At 44.1% G+C, this 15,481-nt stretch overlaps 1 protein-coding gene across 1 annotated transcript in view; it reads left to right on the plus strand.

Moving 5' to 3' along the window:
* Window positions 1-15,481, plus strand: part of MAPK12 (mitogen-activated protein kinase 12) — a 431,974-nt gene that overhangs the window by 359,683 nt on the left and 56,810 nt on the right. Inside the window, exon 11 of the mRNA XM_086967390.1 lies at window positions 4,428-4,601. Coding sequence (XP_086823516.1) covers window positions 4,428-4,601 — 174 coding nt within the window. The remainder of the gene's footprint in view (window positions 1-4,427; window positions 4,602-15,481) is intronic.

Consider the following 15,481-nt stretch of genomic DNA (forward strand, 5'->3'; position numbering starts at 1 on the left):
CTGTCTGCTTTCATCTGAGGTCAGGTGGTAGCAATATTGACTGCACAATGCCACATATCGTTCAGGATCATTGACAGTTGCTAGGTCATTTATTCTGACTGAGACTCACTACCGAAGGCAGTTGATGCCAAATGCTTCACATGATGCATTGAATTTCGGAATCAGAACAAAAAACTGCTCATGCAGGGTATGCTCTTTTTCTCATTTGCATCAGCCAATTACAGACCATCATAGCCCCTAAACTCACCTAAGCCCCGTTCAGTTCATTTGAAACCATGGCATTCGACTGGATTAACGCCCAGTCAGTTTGCATTAGAGGGCAGACGTCACCCATCCATGCCTCGTGTCTACAACATCTGCGATTACCTGATCATTTCTAGGGGGTGAGGTTATTAATGAGAAGAGGGCGTTATTTATTTATTTAGTGTATCTTGATATAGCGTACAGCTACCCCAACGGGGTGTCCCGACGCTTCTGTGTAACTTCATGCTGCATGAGGTGGTTGTTAAGAAGGAAAGAATCAACAGAACAGGTAGGTTTTTAAGGCTCTCCGGAAAGGTTGTTCATCCTTGATCAACCGAATGGTGTTAGGTAATTTATTCCAGAGAGCCGCTGTCAATACTGGGAAGGATTTCCCGCCAGAGCGGGTTTTCCTAAATCTGGGGACCCTAAGGAAATTTTTAAAAGAAGAACGAAGGGTCCTGGAGTTATTGTAAGGAATCAGGCACGTAGAGAGATAAGCAGAACCCTTACCTCGCAATGCTCGATGAGCCAGGACCAAAGCTTTATATTCTGCCCTCTTATGGACTGGTAGCCAATGAAGATCGCGACGGTGATGAACGATGTGCTCGCGTAAGGGGATACCGCAAACCAGTCGCACCGCGGCATTCTGAACCGTCTGGAGGCGATGGCAAAGTCCCACAGACAGCCCAGTATACACACCATTGGCGTAATGGAGGTGTGAGGTGATTAATGCCTGTACCACGGTCTTCCTGGTATTACTGGGCAGAAAATGAATAAACTTCTTTATCATTCAAATTTTTGCTAAACAGGCCGCAGAAACTGTGTGAACTTGATGACTAAAAGAAAGGTTGGGGTCCCATCTAACTCCCAGATTTTTCACTGAGTCCTTTGGGATCGGAGGAACGCTTAAATCAAGAAGCCACCAGATGTTAGAATCCAGTGGAGTTGGCTGGTGGAAAAACAGGACCTCCGTTTTTCCTGCATTCAACCTCAAGAAATTACTATCCATCCACTGGGCGACTGTTCGTAGGCAGTTTTTTAAGGGGTCGAAAGTAGTGGGGGTGATGCTATTAAATGAAAACAAAAGCTGGATATCATCAGCATAGGACGTGACTTTTAAACCAGTTTGGGCAATGATATCAAAAAGTGGGGAAAAATATATATTGAATAAAAGCGGGCTCAGGGAGGATCCTTGAGGGACTCCCCACCGGATCGGGCGGCTTTCAGAAATAAAAGGGGGAGTGAACACCGCCTGGGTACGATTGGACAGGAAAGATGATATCCACCCCAACGCTGTACCCTGAATGCCCTTAGAATGCAAGCGTTCAAGGAGGAGGGGGTGGGAGACGGTGTCAAATGCTGCTGACAAGTCCAGCAGCACCAACACCGCTCTAGACCCCTCATCCAATCTCCATCTTACAGCATCAGACATCTCAATGAGTGCCGATTCTATACTATATCCAGACCTGAAGCCATGCTGAGTCATGGAATGCGCCTGATGTTTCAAGGAAGGTCGCCAGCTGTTGTTGAGCAAGTCTTTCTAATACTTTAGCAGGGGCAGGTAACAGTGAGATTGGTCTATAATTGGCGGGGTCACTGGGGTCGGCGGTGGTCTTCTTGATTATAGGAACCAATCGAGCCTGTTTCCAGGTGTCAGGGAAAAGTCCCAATTTAAACGAGTCATTCCAAATCCCATTCAGAAAAGGGTTAAGAACGGGGGCTAAAGATCTGTGCTGTTTAGCGGGCCACGGGTCTAATGGGGAGCCAGATTTAGTTTTAGAAAGTTCTGCCAGTGATTGTTCCAATGTAATCTCTGCAAAGTCAGAAAACAGGGGCTCTGAGGCCGCATAAGGGGAAGGAGAAGAACATTTTATTACCTGAGTGTTACTGGGAAAGGAGTCATAAATAGTAGCGATTTTATTCTCAAAGAAAGTGGAGAGGTTGTCACAGAGAGTCTGTGAAACCCAGTGGGTGGCATTTAAGGGCTAGGGGGTCCTTAAACGATCTCACTGTCTCGAAAATTTCCCTAGATGACCTTTGGGAGCGATTTATTTTGTCTTCAAGAAATTTCCTTTTATGGTCAATAATCTTCCTCCTATAATTTTTCAAAGCGGCTTTATAGAGATTTTTTCGATCGGGGGAAAAGGTAGTTCTCCAACGCCTCTCAAGACGTTTACATTCTGATTTAAGCACTCGAAGGTCATTTGAGTACCATGGAGCCGAAGGGGCTGAGCGGTAAGTTTTTATAGGTCTGACTGGGGCAATGAGGTCGATTACCGAGGTAATCCGATCATTGAGATTAGTCAGGCGTGTGTCAAGATCTAAGCTTGTGTCTGAAAAATCGACCAGTGAGAGACAAGGCGCTAGACTTTCCGGGGAAATCTTGCTCCAATTTCTACCTAATTGTTTAGCCGGACGGATATGTCGATTGATAGAGTGGCAAGGGAATGTAAAAGGAATAAGCAAATGATCTGACCATACTATTGGGACTAGGTCACGGACCTCCAAGCCCGTCAAGTTAGTACAAATCAGGTCAAGAGTGTGACCCGCTTTATGGGTGGGGCTGGTGATAAGTTGTTTCAAACCACCATCTGCCAAAGTGGATATAAAGTTAGTAGAGGCGGTATCCTTAAAATTATCAACGTGGAGATTAAAATCTCCAAGGAGAGTGAAGTTGGCATATCGCAGTGAAGCTTGTAAAATGAGATCAAGAAAATCTGGGAGGTAGGCTGGTTTAGAATTGGGTGGTCGATAGGCCAAAAGGCCAGAGAAGGCAAAATTAGGAGAGATGTTAATACAAAGAGGAAGAACTTCAATGCGTGCTGATTGAATAAAGGGAAAGGACGAAACGGTCCAATGGGATCTGTATATGATGGCCACTCCACCCCCATGGTGTGAACTTTGTCTATTGGCACACAGTATACTGTAGCCTGAGGGGATAGCAAGATGAATTGCGGGATTGGTATCATCTGTTAACCATGTCTCAGTGAGAAACAGAAGATCCCATTTATCCTCTTCCAGGGTATGGAATATGTCCAACGAGTGTTTAACTAAGGACCGACAATTTAACAGGCCAGCTTTTAAATATGCCTGAGATAGAGTTTCCTGCTGGAACAGACATTCATACTTTCCGTCGCCCACTCGGTGACAGAGACAATTGGTGAGGGGAAAAAGGGGTTTAATAGGAGCACAGGAATTAGTTGGTAAAACACAGTGCAAAGGCCGCAGTGAGTTAAGCGTGGCGCTGTCATAGGTCAGAGGAGGGGGATACCTAATATAGCACTACCTGCATTCACGGTCGCATCCTGGTCGCGGACGGGCGCAGACGGGCAGGACTCTGGCACGACTCCAGCGCAGGTCCGGCGCGTCCGCTGCGCGGAAGCATGATCTTCCGTTTTTATAGTGGCCAATCGGTGCCTTTGAAGGCTACCCCACTCTAAGATGGCCGCCAAAGTTGATCCGGTCCCCCCAAACAGCGTTCCAATCTGCTGCGGGGAGTGAGGGTCTTCGAACAGGGAAGCAATGGTCTGCCCTGCGCGCAAAAAGGGAGCGGGAAGAGAATACCACCGCCGCTTTTCAATCGAGCGGAGGGGATGGCATGTGAGTGCAGCAGAGCTTCGTGTATCAAGCTGAGTGCACAGAGTTCGTAATCAGCAGAGAAAATTAAACTATCCGGCGAAAATAGGTGTATTTAAAAGGCTGCAAGAGCAGCTGCTAAAAAGGTGCAAATAAAATTTTAACAAACAATCAACAGCAACCTGTTAGGGCAGAGGACGGGGGATACAAGGTGTTTTGTTTATTTTTGGCTGTCCTTGTGTCAGCAGCCAACTTCTGTTTATTAGCCGTGAGTTTCTAAAGTCATGTTGAAAGTCCCGATGAAGAATACAGTTGTTTGTACTGCTCTGTTGGTCCTGAAAGAGTTATCCTAAACTAGCACTTACCTTGCCCTGAAACCCTTGCCCTAAATCTTTTCTACTTGCAACCCTTGCGTAAAAATTAATTTTTACCCGTTTTTCATGAAAATCCCATTGCTGTTTCTTAGAAAATTGAATATTCATTCATTTTTCATTTCTTATTGCTTCAGACATTATCACGTTTCCTCATATTGAATTTGTTTTTGAATGATGGTTTAATGTTGCACGTCACACAACTGTGATATTGACATATTTTATTTTGTTTGTCAGCTGTCAGTCTTCTGGAGAAGATGCTGGTGCTGGATGCAGATAAGAGAGTGACGGCAGCAATTGCACTAGCTCACCCATATTTTGAGCAGCTTCAAGATGTAGATGATGAACCGGAGGCAGAGCCATACGATGACTCGTTTGACAACGTGGATTTACCTATTGACGAATGGAAACGTGAGTGTAGATGTTCCTTCAAGTCAGTCTTTGAAATAGCGCCTCCTAATGTTCAACTTTTATATTCTAACCTTCACCTTCTTAAGACTCATGGCTAGTGTGCGTGTTCTGTATTTTGCAAGGTGACAGTGAACAAGGTTCAGGACTTTAAATACTAAATCTCTGGCAGTCCCATAGGCGCTCAACTTATGGTAGTGTCTGCAGTGCATTATTTGTCTATAGATTGCTGTGGGCACTGTTAGTTGGAATGGAAACATTGAATAAAAAATTAAGTCAAATAGGATTTTTAGGTGTTAAAAACCACTACAATAATAAAATAAAAACACATGATAATATACATTAAAATAAGCAAGTGCAGATCTTATCTCTACAGTACTTTGCAAAATAAAGGTACGGTTACTGTTTACAGCACATAAAAGTTACACTTGTGAACAATAACCACTGTAACAGTTAACAACTTATCAACGTTTTACATAAATATCTTATGCTTTAAAAAAACATCAAGAAGCATAGCTGACACTGTATAAAAACCGATGATACTCCTATGTCAAACATTTGCTGTACCCTGGGCAAGCAGATAATTACATGCATTTTCTGTTGTCCTTCTACTAACTTCAAGAAAAAAAAGCGGTTTAAAGCATTTTCACGTTTATCTAGTGCAGTGGGATAGATCAAAAGCAAATGCCTTAATTTATCTCAGCATTTTATGCTACAATAACAATTAAGATATTGCAATTTGTGGTTGGCAATGTGAACTTTAATTAAAAGGCTTGTTCCTATTAAAATAGGTATCTTGTTCATTCTGGACTTGCTTCCGATATTTTTCAGTCGCAACTGTAGACCTTTTGTCGGATCTAGACTGCGAGTTGCTTACAAAGGAATTTCTTCAACCTGTTCTTTTAAATGTCTTATAACAGCAATTGCAAATTCCCCATTTCCTAATAATTCAATGGCTATATCGAAGTTGTATATTTTTTAATCAAATAATCCTGGGCTTTAGTCTTTTATGTATAAAATGTTCTCTAAAAAGTTGCATTCAGGTACATGACTGCAGACGAGCGGAGTCAGTCATTCAAGAGCATGCTCAGAAACTTAATTCCCTAAAGAGCAGCTTCAAAATGTTTCCCTTCTTAATGCTTAAACTCCGAGAAAGTGGGGCTCTAAAGGAGACCGCTTTGCTCTGTTGGAGTTGAATTGCAGTGAAACACAGTAGGCCTTCGTTGTGTTGGTGCAACACGCATGTGTACCTGTTGTTCTATTGGATGGGACTAACTGCAGAGCTCTACAGGTTTGGGGGTTGTGCAGAAAAGCCCTACTTCCTATATGGCAAATCTGAAAGAGTTGGGAGCAGATGCTTTGGGCAGAGCTTAAGTGGGAGTAGTACATTTCAATTGTTGAAATTTGAACCTGCACCAAAATAAGTGCAGAGAGTGACACGAGGACCTTAAATTGTACAGTCTGCAAAGCTGTGGACTTATGGTCCTGTTTCCTCATTTTGTGAGTAGTAAATTAGGAGCCCAATTTTAAACGTACAATGGAAAGCAATTCAAATTAAATTGAGAGGTCCAGAAATACTCACTGATGCCGCATAAACTTGATACGCCTATGTGTTGTATGGCCAGAATCCCTGCCTACAGTTGGAAAAAAGGCACCGATAAAACAAATCGTGCTTTACTAAGGTTTCGATGTGGGTGGTGTTGCCAAGTTAAAAATAAGTGTGAAGCATTGCCTCATAGAGTACCAATGAAATAATGACCCAACTGGCTCGATTGGGATGACCATAATTGCCACCTTTGAAAAAGAATTGATGGATCCACTACACTACTAACCCCGGCCTGTTCTAGGTTTGCAAGATGATTCAGAAAAAATGGATCAGGGTACTTTGCTTGATGAGGCACCTCTCTCTAAAAGGGCGCAGACTCAGCACAGTCTACATTCCACATGATTTTTTGTTTTGAATGCATAGTAAAGCTCCCTCTGTGACTTTCAGACCCGAGACTAGCCACAGCTCGGTATCTAGGGGGAATTCTTGGTTAGTAGCAATAACATAATGATAGTCTTCAAAATCCCTTTGCCAACAGGACTATGAAAAATGAGCGGGAGACCAAGTAGGTGGTTCTTTAGTAAAGGATTTCATGGTGGGTGCAGCCTGGGGAGAAGACTGGTAAAGCATTCTAGTACATTATTATATATATGTTCGAGGCATATGGGCTGCAGATGGTACATTTATGAATAGATCACCATCTGGTGTTGGGCTCGGATGATTGCACTTGTTTTTCTCTTGGAGAAGTCTTTTGTCGTCACAAGACTGGTGACTCCTCCTTTGGGTGCTAGTGCGCATGGGCATCGGCTCCATCCTTAGATTGTTTTTTTCCGCCATCGGGTTCGGATGAGGATCGAAGCGCTCCGGATCGACTTCGAGAAAAAGTGATATTTCGGCGCGTATTCCCTTTCCAATTCAACGGTATTGTTATCGAACGCGATTTCATTTCCATTCCGACGCGTTTCGACTCCAACAATAAACATTTTCTTCTACGTCGACGAGACCGGGAGGCCTTTCTCAACGTAGTCCAGCCCGGAGTCCATGGAAAGGACTCCATTTAAGAGATGCCCAACGTGTGGTGCTAAGTTCCCACACAAGGACCTACACGAGGTGTGCAACCTCTGCCTATCGCCTGAACACGAATACAGGGACTGCGAAGCCTGCGCAGCATTCTCCTCCAAGTCGACGATTAGAAACCGTCGAACCCGAAGACACGAGCTTTCGAGAATGCCGTCGGAGGCAATCCCGGAGCTGTTCGAGGCCCAACACCTCGAAGAAGAAGAGGAACATGAAGACGAGTCGGGGTCGGAAGTGGACGAGTCTGATGTCGAAGAAATCGACGCTCAACAAACCGTGAGTGACGACGTCCCCTTACCAAAAAACCGACCCCGTGTGGTACCGACCCCGCCTTCGAGCCCGGTCAGACTACCGAAGAAAGTTTCCGACGCCCCGCCTTCGGGCCCGGCAACGAAACCGAAACTCTCGGCCTCCCAACATGTCGCATCCGAGAAACGGTCGACATCGACACCAAAGCTCCAGACAAAGGAAAGCTCGGCATCGAAACATTCCATGTCGAAACCGAAACATGCTTCGACGTCTAAGACTTACTCGACACCGAAAAACTCGGAATCGAGCAAATTCTCGGTGCCGAAAACACAGAACATTGACGGTCAGAAGCAAAGGCACCTTTCGGAACCAAGAACTTCGGTACCGACACAGGAGCAGCAGACAGATCCAAAACAAAAGACTTTGTTTATCGATCCGCAAACTGGCAAAGTGGTGACAAAATCACCGAAAAAGAGGAAGAATAAACAGCTAGATGACAAAGCTCTTCCTCCTAAAAAGAGAACAATGGGGACAAATACAACTCCTCCCCTTTCTCCTCGACCTAGAGACACACCCTCTTCTCCTATTCCTCACACTATGCCAGCTATTCCTCCACCTTCTACACCAAGACCATCTACACCTCAAACAGATGTAGACAGTGATACAGGGGAGGGAGAACCTCATGGGGATGACGACACTGTCCCAGATGAAGAAGACCCATGGGAGAATTATGATGCAGGGTCAGATGATGATAACGACCCAGAATAATACCCCTCAAAACCTTCACCACCTGATAATACAGGTTTTGTACAGCTGATTTAATAGGGCAGCAAAATACCATAAGGTAGATTTACATACAGAACCTCAAATAGAGGATTTCCTTTTAGGAACGCTACCTGCTGCACAAAGAACATCAGGAACACTACCTATGCTAAAGGGTCTTCTCAATCACACAGCAGACATATTCAAAGACCCTGTGAGGGCTAGGGTATTAAACCCAAGAATTGATAAAAAATATAAGGCAGCCCCAAAGGACCCAATATTTATCAAGGGACAGGTACCTCTGGACTCGCTTGCAGTCACAAACGCTCGTAAAAGAGCAAACTCATTATCTACTGGAGAAGCTCCTCCTCCTGATAAGGAATCCAAGCTAATAGATGCATCAGGCAAAAGAGTAGCATCCCAAGCAGCAAACAGCTGGCACATAGCTAATACACAAGCGCTACTTGCACGCTATGATAGAGCGCATTATGACGAGTTAGAAAAACTCATCACACATCTCCCTAAGGAACATCAAAAAAGGGCAGACCAGCTTATACAGGAAGGGAAGATAATAACCAACACTTCCATTAAGTGCGCCTTAGACGCGGCAGACACTGCAGCAAGATCCATCAACACCAGTATCATGTTAAGAAGACATGCGTGGCTTAGGGTCTCAGGGTTCAAACAAGAAGTACAAACATCTTTATTGAACCAACCTTTTGATCAAAAAACACTTTTCGGCTCAGGTACAGATGAGACTTTAGAAAAGATGAAAAAAGACACAGAAACGGCTAAATCAATGGGAGCATTACAACAGCCAACTCAAAGGGGTTCCTTTCGTAGGTCCACCTATAGAGGGGGGTCAAACAATACAGGCAAAAGCCAGCAATCTACCTCTTTTACACCAGCGTCACCCAGAGGTAATTCAAGAGGCAGTTACAGAGGTAACAACAACAAGGGTAGAGGTCGCGGAAATAATAAGAACCGCAGCTCCCCAACCCCAAAACGGTGACTTAATACAACTCCCCCCAGACCATATAACACCGGTCGGGGGACGTTTATCACAGTTCCTACCTGTCTGGGAAAACATCACGTCAGACAGGTGGGTGAGACAAATTATCCAACATGGTTATTGCCTAGAACTCACAGCTACCCCACCAAACATCCCCCCCAGACAGCGTCCAATGAGTCAAGATCATCTGACATTGTTAAAACAGTAAGTACTATCACTGCTACAAAAGCATGCTATAGAGAAGGTTCCAAAACATCAGCAAGGACAGGAGTATACTCTCTATAATTCCTAATTCCCAAAAAAGACAGGTCTCTAAGACCAATTTTAGACCTCAGACCTCTCAATGCATACATAAACTCGGAACATTTCCACATGGTCACGCTCCAACAAGTACTTCCTTCACTGTAGAAAGGGGACTTTCTTTCTACACTGAATCTAAAAGACGCTTACTTTCACATCCCAATTCACAAAGCCCACAGAAAATACCTCAGGTTTGTAGTAGAAGGACAACATTATCAGTTCAAAGTCCTTCCGTTTGGGGTCACAACAGCACCAAGGGTGTTCACAAAATGCTTAGCAGTAGTTGCAGCACACCTAAGAAGACCACAAATACATGTCTTCCCTTACTTGGACGATTGGCTAATAAAAGCCAAGTCACAGGAAGAATGTCTTCAAAACACACAGAAGACCATTCAATGGCTGCACCAGCTAGGGTTTACGGTGAACTACACAAAATCCCACCTACAACCAAACAAGGTTCAACAATATCTAGGGGCTACTATAGACACAGAAAAAGCCAAAGTATACCCCAATCCAATCAGGATCCAGACAATGATCACGTTGATCCAAACATTTCAACCACAACACTCACTAACAGCTCGAGTGTTCATGCAGCTGTTAGGGATGATGTCCTCCTGCATACTGCTAATACCATATGCCAGACTACAAATGCGTCCACTGCAAGAGTGTCTAGCGACACAGTGGAATCAGGCTCAAGGTCAGATTACAGATCTGGTGTTGGTAGACGACCGCACACATCGCTCTCTGAAGTGGTGGAACACAACAAACATTTCCAAGGGGCGGTCGTTCCTAGAACCGATTCCACAAGTGATACTAACAGCGGATACATCGCTCACCGGTTGGGGAGCGCATATGGAGAAATATACAGTGCAGGGAAAATGGAGTGTACAGCAAAAAAGACTGCACATCAATTATCTGGAACTACTAGCAGTGTTTCTAGCATTAAAAGCTTTTCAAATGCAAATCCTCAACAAAGCAGTATTGATCAGAACAGACAACATGACTGCAATGTATTATATTCAAAAACAGGGGGGGGGACACTCTCTCCAACTATCCAGACTAGCACAGGACATTTGGAGATGGGCCATTCCTCAAAAGATCTATCTGTTAGCCGAACACCTACCAGGAGTTCAAAATCAGATAGCAGACATCCTAAGCAGAGAGTCAGAACAAATACACAAATGGGAACTGCACAACCAAATACTGCAGCCATTTTTCCAAAGATGGGGACAACCAGAGATAGATCTCTTTGCCACTCATCAGAGCGCAAAATGCCAAAACTTCGCATCCAGGTACCCACACCACCTGTCCCAGGGCAATGCGCTATGGATAAATTGGTCCAACAAATTTGCTTACGCTTTTCCCCCTCTCCAACTAATTCCATTAGTGGTTCGGAAACTGCAACAACATTCAATGACAATGATACTAGTAGCACCCACGTGGGCAAGACAGCTGTGGTTCACCACGCTACTGCAACTCTCACAGGTGCCACATCAAAAGTTAGGATTATTACCCATGCACCTTACACAGAACCATGGAGAAATAATGCACCCAGATCCCAAACAATTGAACCTAGCGATCTGGCTCCTGAGGTCATAGAATTTGGATACTTAGATTTACCTCCAAACTGTATGGAAATCATTAAGCAAGCAAGACGTCCTACCACCAGAGCATGCTATGCAGCAAAGTGGAAAAGGTTTGCTGTATACCGTATCAGTAACAACATCAACCCTCTGGACGCATCCACTAAACAGATTATTTGCTATTTACTACACTTGCAGCAATGTAACCTTGCTTACACCTCTATTAGAGTACATCTTGCAGCTATAGCGGCGTACCTACAAAACAGACAACATCTTTCCCTGTTTAAAGTACCAGCAATAAAAGCTTTCATGGAAGGCCTCAAAAGAGTCATTCCACCAAGACTACCGCCTTCCCCAGTCTGGAATCTCAACATAGTACTTACCAGACTAATGAGACCACCTTTCGAACCTATGCATAGGTGTGAAATACAATTCCTCACATGGAAGGTGGCCTTTCTTATAGCTATTACTTCACTCAGAAGAGTAAGTGAATTGCAAGCATTTACAATACAAGAACCATTTCTGCAGTTACACCAAAATAAAGTGGTTCTTAGAACAAACCCAAAATTCTTGCCTAAAGTAATTTCAGCATTCCACATTAATCAACCAGTGGAACTACCAGTCTTCTTTCCAAAACCACAGACGGTAGCAGAAAGGGCCCTACATACATTAGATGTCAGAAGGGCGATATTGTACTATATAGAAAGAACAGAAACTTTCAGAAAGACAAAACAACAATTTGTATCTTTTTCGCCTACACATAAGGGCAATCCTATCTCTAAAGCAGGCATTGCCAGGTGGATTGTAAAATGTATACAAATATGCTACTTAAAAGCAAAGAGGACATTAACTGTTCCTCCTAGAGCTCACTCTACACGTAAACTAGGAGCGTCTATGGCATTCTTAGGAAACATTCCTCTAGATGACATATGCAAAGCAGCTACCTGGGTTACACCGCATACCTATACACAAAACACTACTGTGTAGATGTGCAGGCAACACAACAGGCTAGAGTGGGACAAGCTGTACTAAAAACTTTATTTCAGACTGTTGCAACAGACACTGGTGACCACCGCTAGGGAAATAACTGCTGTATAGTCTATTCATAAATGTACCATCTGCAGCCCATATGCCTCGAACGGAATATGCTACTTACCAGTATGCATCTGTTCTTGGCATAGAGGGCTGCATAGTGGTACATGCCCTCCCAGCCTCCCCGGAAACCTGTGTCTGTTCCAACACTATCTTATTTAGATACACTTACATGGGCATTTCTATCTGTATTCCATCATACTACTCCATCTAACCCTACTATGGCAAAACAATCTAAGGATGAAGCCGATGCCCATGCGCACTAGCACCCAAAGGAGGAGTCACCAGTCTCGTGACGACAAAAGACTTCTCCAAGAGAAAAACAAGTGCAATCATCCGAGCCCAACACCAGATGGCGATCTATTCATAAATGTACCACTCTGCAGCCCTCTATGCCAAGAACAGATGCATACTGGTAAGTAGCATATTCCTTATAGTATATCAGTGTTAGATTTTTTTAAATGAAAATAAGATAGAGAATGTTTGAATGCAGATTGAGGACATTGAGACTGAGTTGGAGAATCTAGGTGGGTTTTGTTGGCTCTAAAAAGGTAATGCATAGGATCAGAAAAATTATGAACCGCCACCAATTTTACAAACAACATCATCTAAGACATGCACTCTGACCACAGTGAGACAAAGGCATCAAGAAGGTGACCTTTGGGAAACCAGGTCTTGCTATGGAAGACGCAATATCTCAATTGCATAAAATATTGAAAATAAGTACACTGGACAGGCGACGGGTCTTTAGAAAACGATGGGAACCTGACCTCTGGGGCATAGATGCGGCAAAATGGGGTAAGGTGCTTCTGGGACACAGGGAACTGTCCAGATCTGTGAATCATTACTTGATCCAATGTAAGTGCCTCTATTCGGCAGGTAAAAGTTGTGGCAAATGAGGTGGAGTAATACTAAGAATGTCTCCATTTCCAGGCAGAAACCAATGCTATTCATACTTGTGGTCCTGGCAGGGTGTAAATTGCAAAAACACTTTTATAGGTGGTAGAGCAGCACCTAGACAAAGGCCTTCACAGGCTGTCTGGGGTTGAAAGATAAAATTGAATGAACTAAATTGGAAATACGAATTGAGCTGGCACTGCTAAAAACTTAGAGACCTAGGAGTGTATTGAAGGTGCAGACATGCACAAAAATTAGGAATTTGGTTAACATGCGAATACATGGAAAAGCTAGTCCACATTACAGTATAGAATCCATTTATTCAATAAAAAAAGTTGTCTTTTAAATACTGTAGGAAACTAGGAGCTGCTTTCATGGTTACCCCCACTTTCCACAGGTGTTATGCGGTTTCTGACTAGTCGGACTGGGATCCTGCTAATCAGGACCCCAGTCACTGTGCTGTCCCTAAATTTGACAATGGTAAGTACTTTGGTACCAATTACAATGAATTCACAGAAACCTGTGGTATGGGGTGCACTGTTCACATATACACAATTACGTGTTGAGTTTTATCTTTTGTTTTGTCTACTCATCTTTCAACAATGTTAAATCAAAAACAATTAGTTAATATTACATGCGGGACATGGCTTCATGAGTTGTTTGAGGAATCTATATTTTCTTTGATGAAAAAAAAAGAATAAATCTATTTTGAAGAAAGAAAACACAAAGCATTGTTTGAAGATAATTTATTTTGGTGTTTTTCATGTTTTCAGCCCAACGTGTATAAATGTTGATACAACTTTCTGAACAGTAAATATTAACTAATTGTTTTTGATTTAACATTGTTGAAAGATGAGTAGACAAAACAAAAGATAAAACTCAACACGTAATTGTGTATATGTGAACAGTGCACCCCATACCACAGGTTTCTGTGAATTCATTGTAATTTGTACCAACTTGACTAGGGGCTAGTCAAGATATGGGTTAGCACCATTTATAATTTGGATTAAACTTAGATTAAGGAGTTAAAATAGGAGTGCTTAGCACATAACATTATTGAATAAGTACTTTGGTACCGCCACAATTGGCTACTGGTGTACCCTTGTAAGTCCCTAGTATATGGTACTAAGGTCCCGAGGGCACACCAGGGGTCTCCCATGGGCTGCAGCATGTAATATGCCACCCATGAGAGACCACTGAAACTGTGACTACAGGCCTGCCTTTGCAACCTCTGTGAGTGGGTGCTTACACCCTTCACCAAAGATATACAATTACTTATATCTGAGAACACAACACTTATAACCTATAAGTCACCCCTATGGCAGGCTCTTCAGTCCTGAGGGCAGGGTGCATGGTTACAAGTTTGAGGGTGCCCCTGCATGAGCACTGCACCCCTACAAACCCCAGAGTCCTTTTTCCAGGCTTTCCAAGTGTGGTCAGCCATTTAATACATATAGTGGACATCAAGTCAATTAGAAGATGACTAACTATATATTGTCTGCTCCGAAATGAGTCATGTTTCGTGTCAAACCTGTTGGAATCCTAACCCAACACTGAATCCTGATTTGGCTGTGGGATCCTATGTACTGGGTTGGGTTCCCTTAGGGTGCCCCCCTGTATTCTCTGTACCAGGTTTTCAGGGTCTAACGGAAAGCTAATGCTGCGGCCGACCACAGACACAATTCTGCTCTCCTCCTTGTTGAAAGGCGGTGACCCCAGGGGTCAAGAGGACTCTCCTTACCGCCTGGATCCTCCTCTCCCACAATTACTGCCGAGTCTTATCGAGGGGGAGTCCCCGCCGGGGAGGACTGATCGTACCCACTGTTGACACACCACACTTATGAACGGACACCACACCGTGATTCTTTATCAAGAAAGACTTTATCAAGATTAAAAGTAGGGAGCAATACACAGCGATCGAGGGATCGCGAAAGTCTCGTAACGAGGGATCGGGGAAGCGGGACAGTCTTAGGATGCCAGCTGGCACGCCACGCACCCTGCGCACAGTTCTCAATCCTCGAACTGGGGGGTACGAGGGCTGGCGATGGGACTTGCTGTCCTACTCACTTCTGGTTCAAGATGATCGTGAGGGTAGCGTCGATGGTCCAGCCGGACCAGAGAGTTCGTCAAGCCGCGACGAGGTCAGCAGGGCTTGGGCAGGAGTACTCAGTTGTACTCATAAGCAGTTGGAGCCGCGACAGCGTCAGCAGGTCTCCGATGGTTCAGATCTTGTTTCTCGAGAGTGGGCCGCGACAGCGTCAGCAGGGCTCCGATGGTTCAGGTCTTGTTCTCGAGAGTGGGCCGCGACAGCGTCAGCAGGGCTCCGATGGTTCACTTCCGTAGATTCGAGGGTGAGCCGCGACAA

This window comes from Lissotriton vulgaris, chromosome 1_1, assembly GCF_964263255.1.
Source record: "Lissotriton vulgaris chromosome 1_1, aLisVul1.2, whole genome shotgun sequence".
In the NCBI taxonomy this organism is placed as follows: domain Eukaryota; kingdom Metazoa; phylum Chordata; class Amphibia; order Caudata; family Salamandridae; genus Lissotriton; species Lissotriton vulgaris.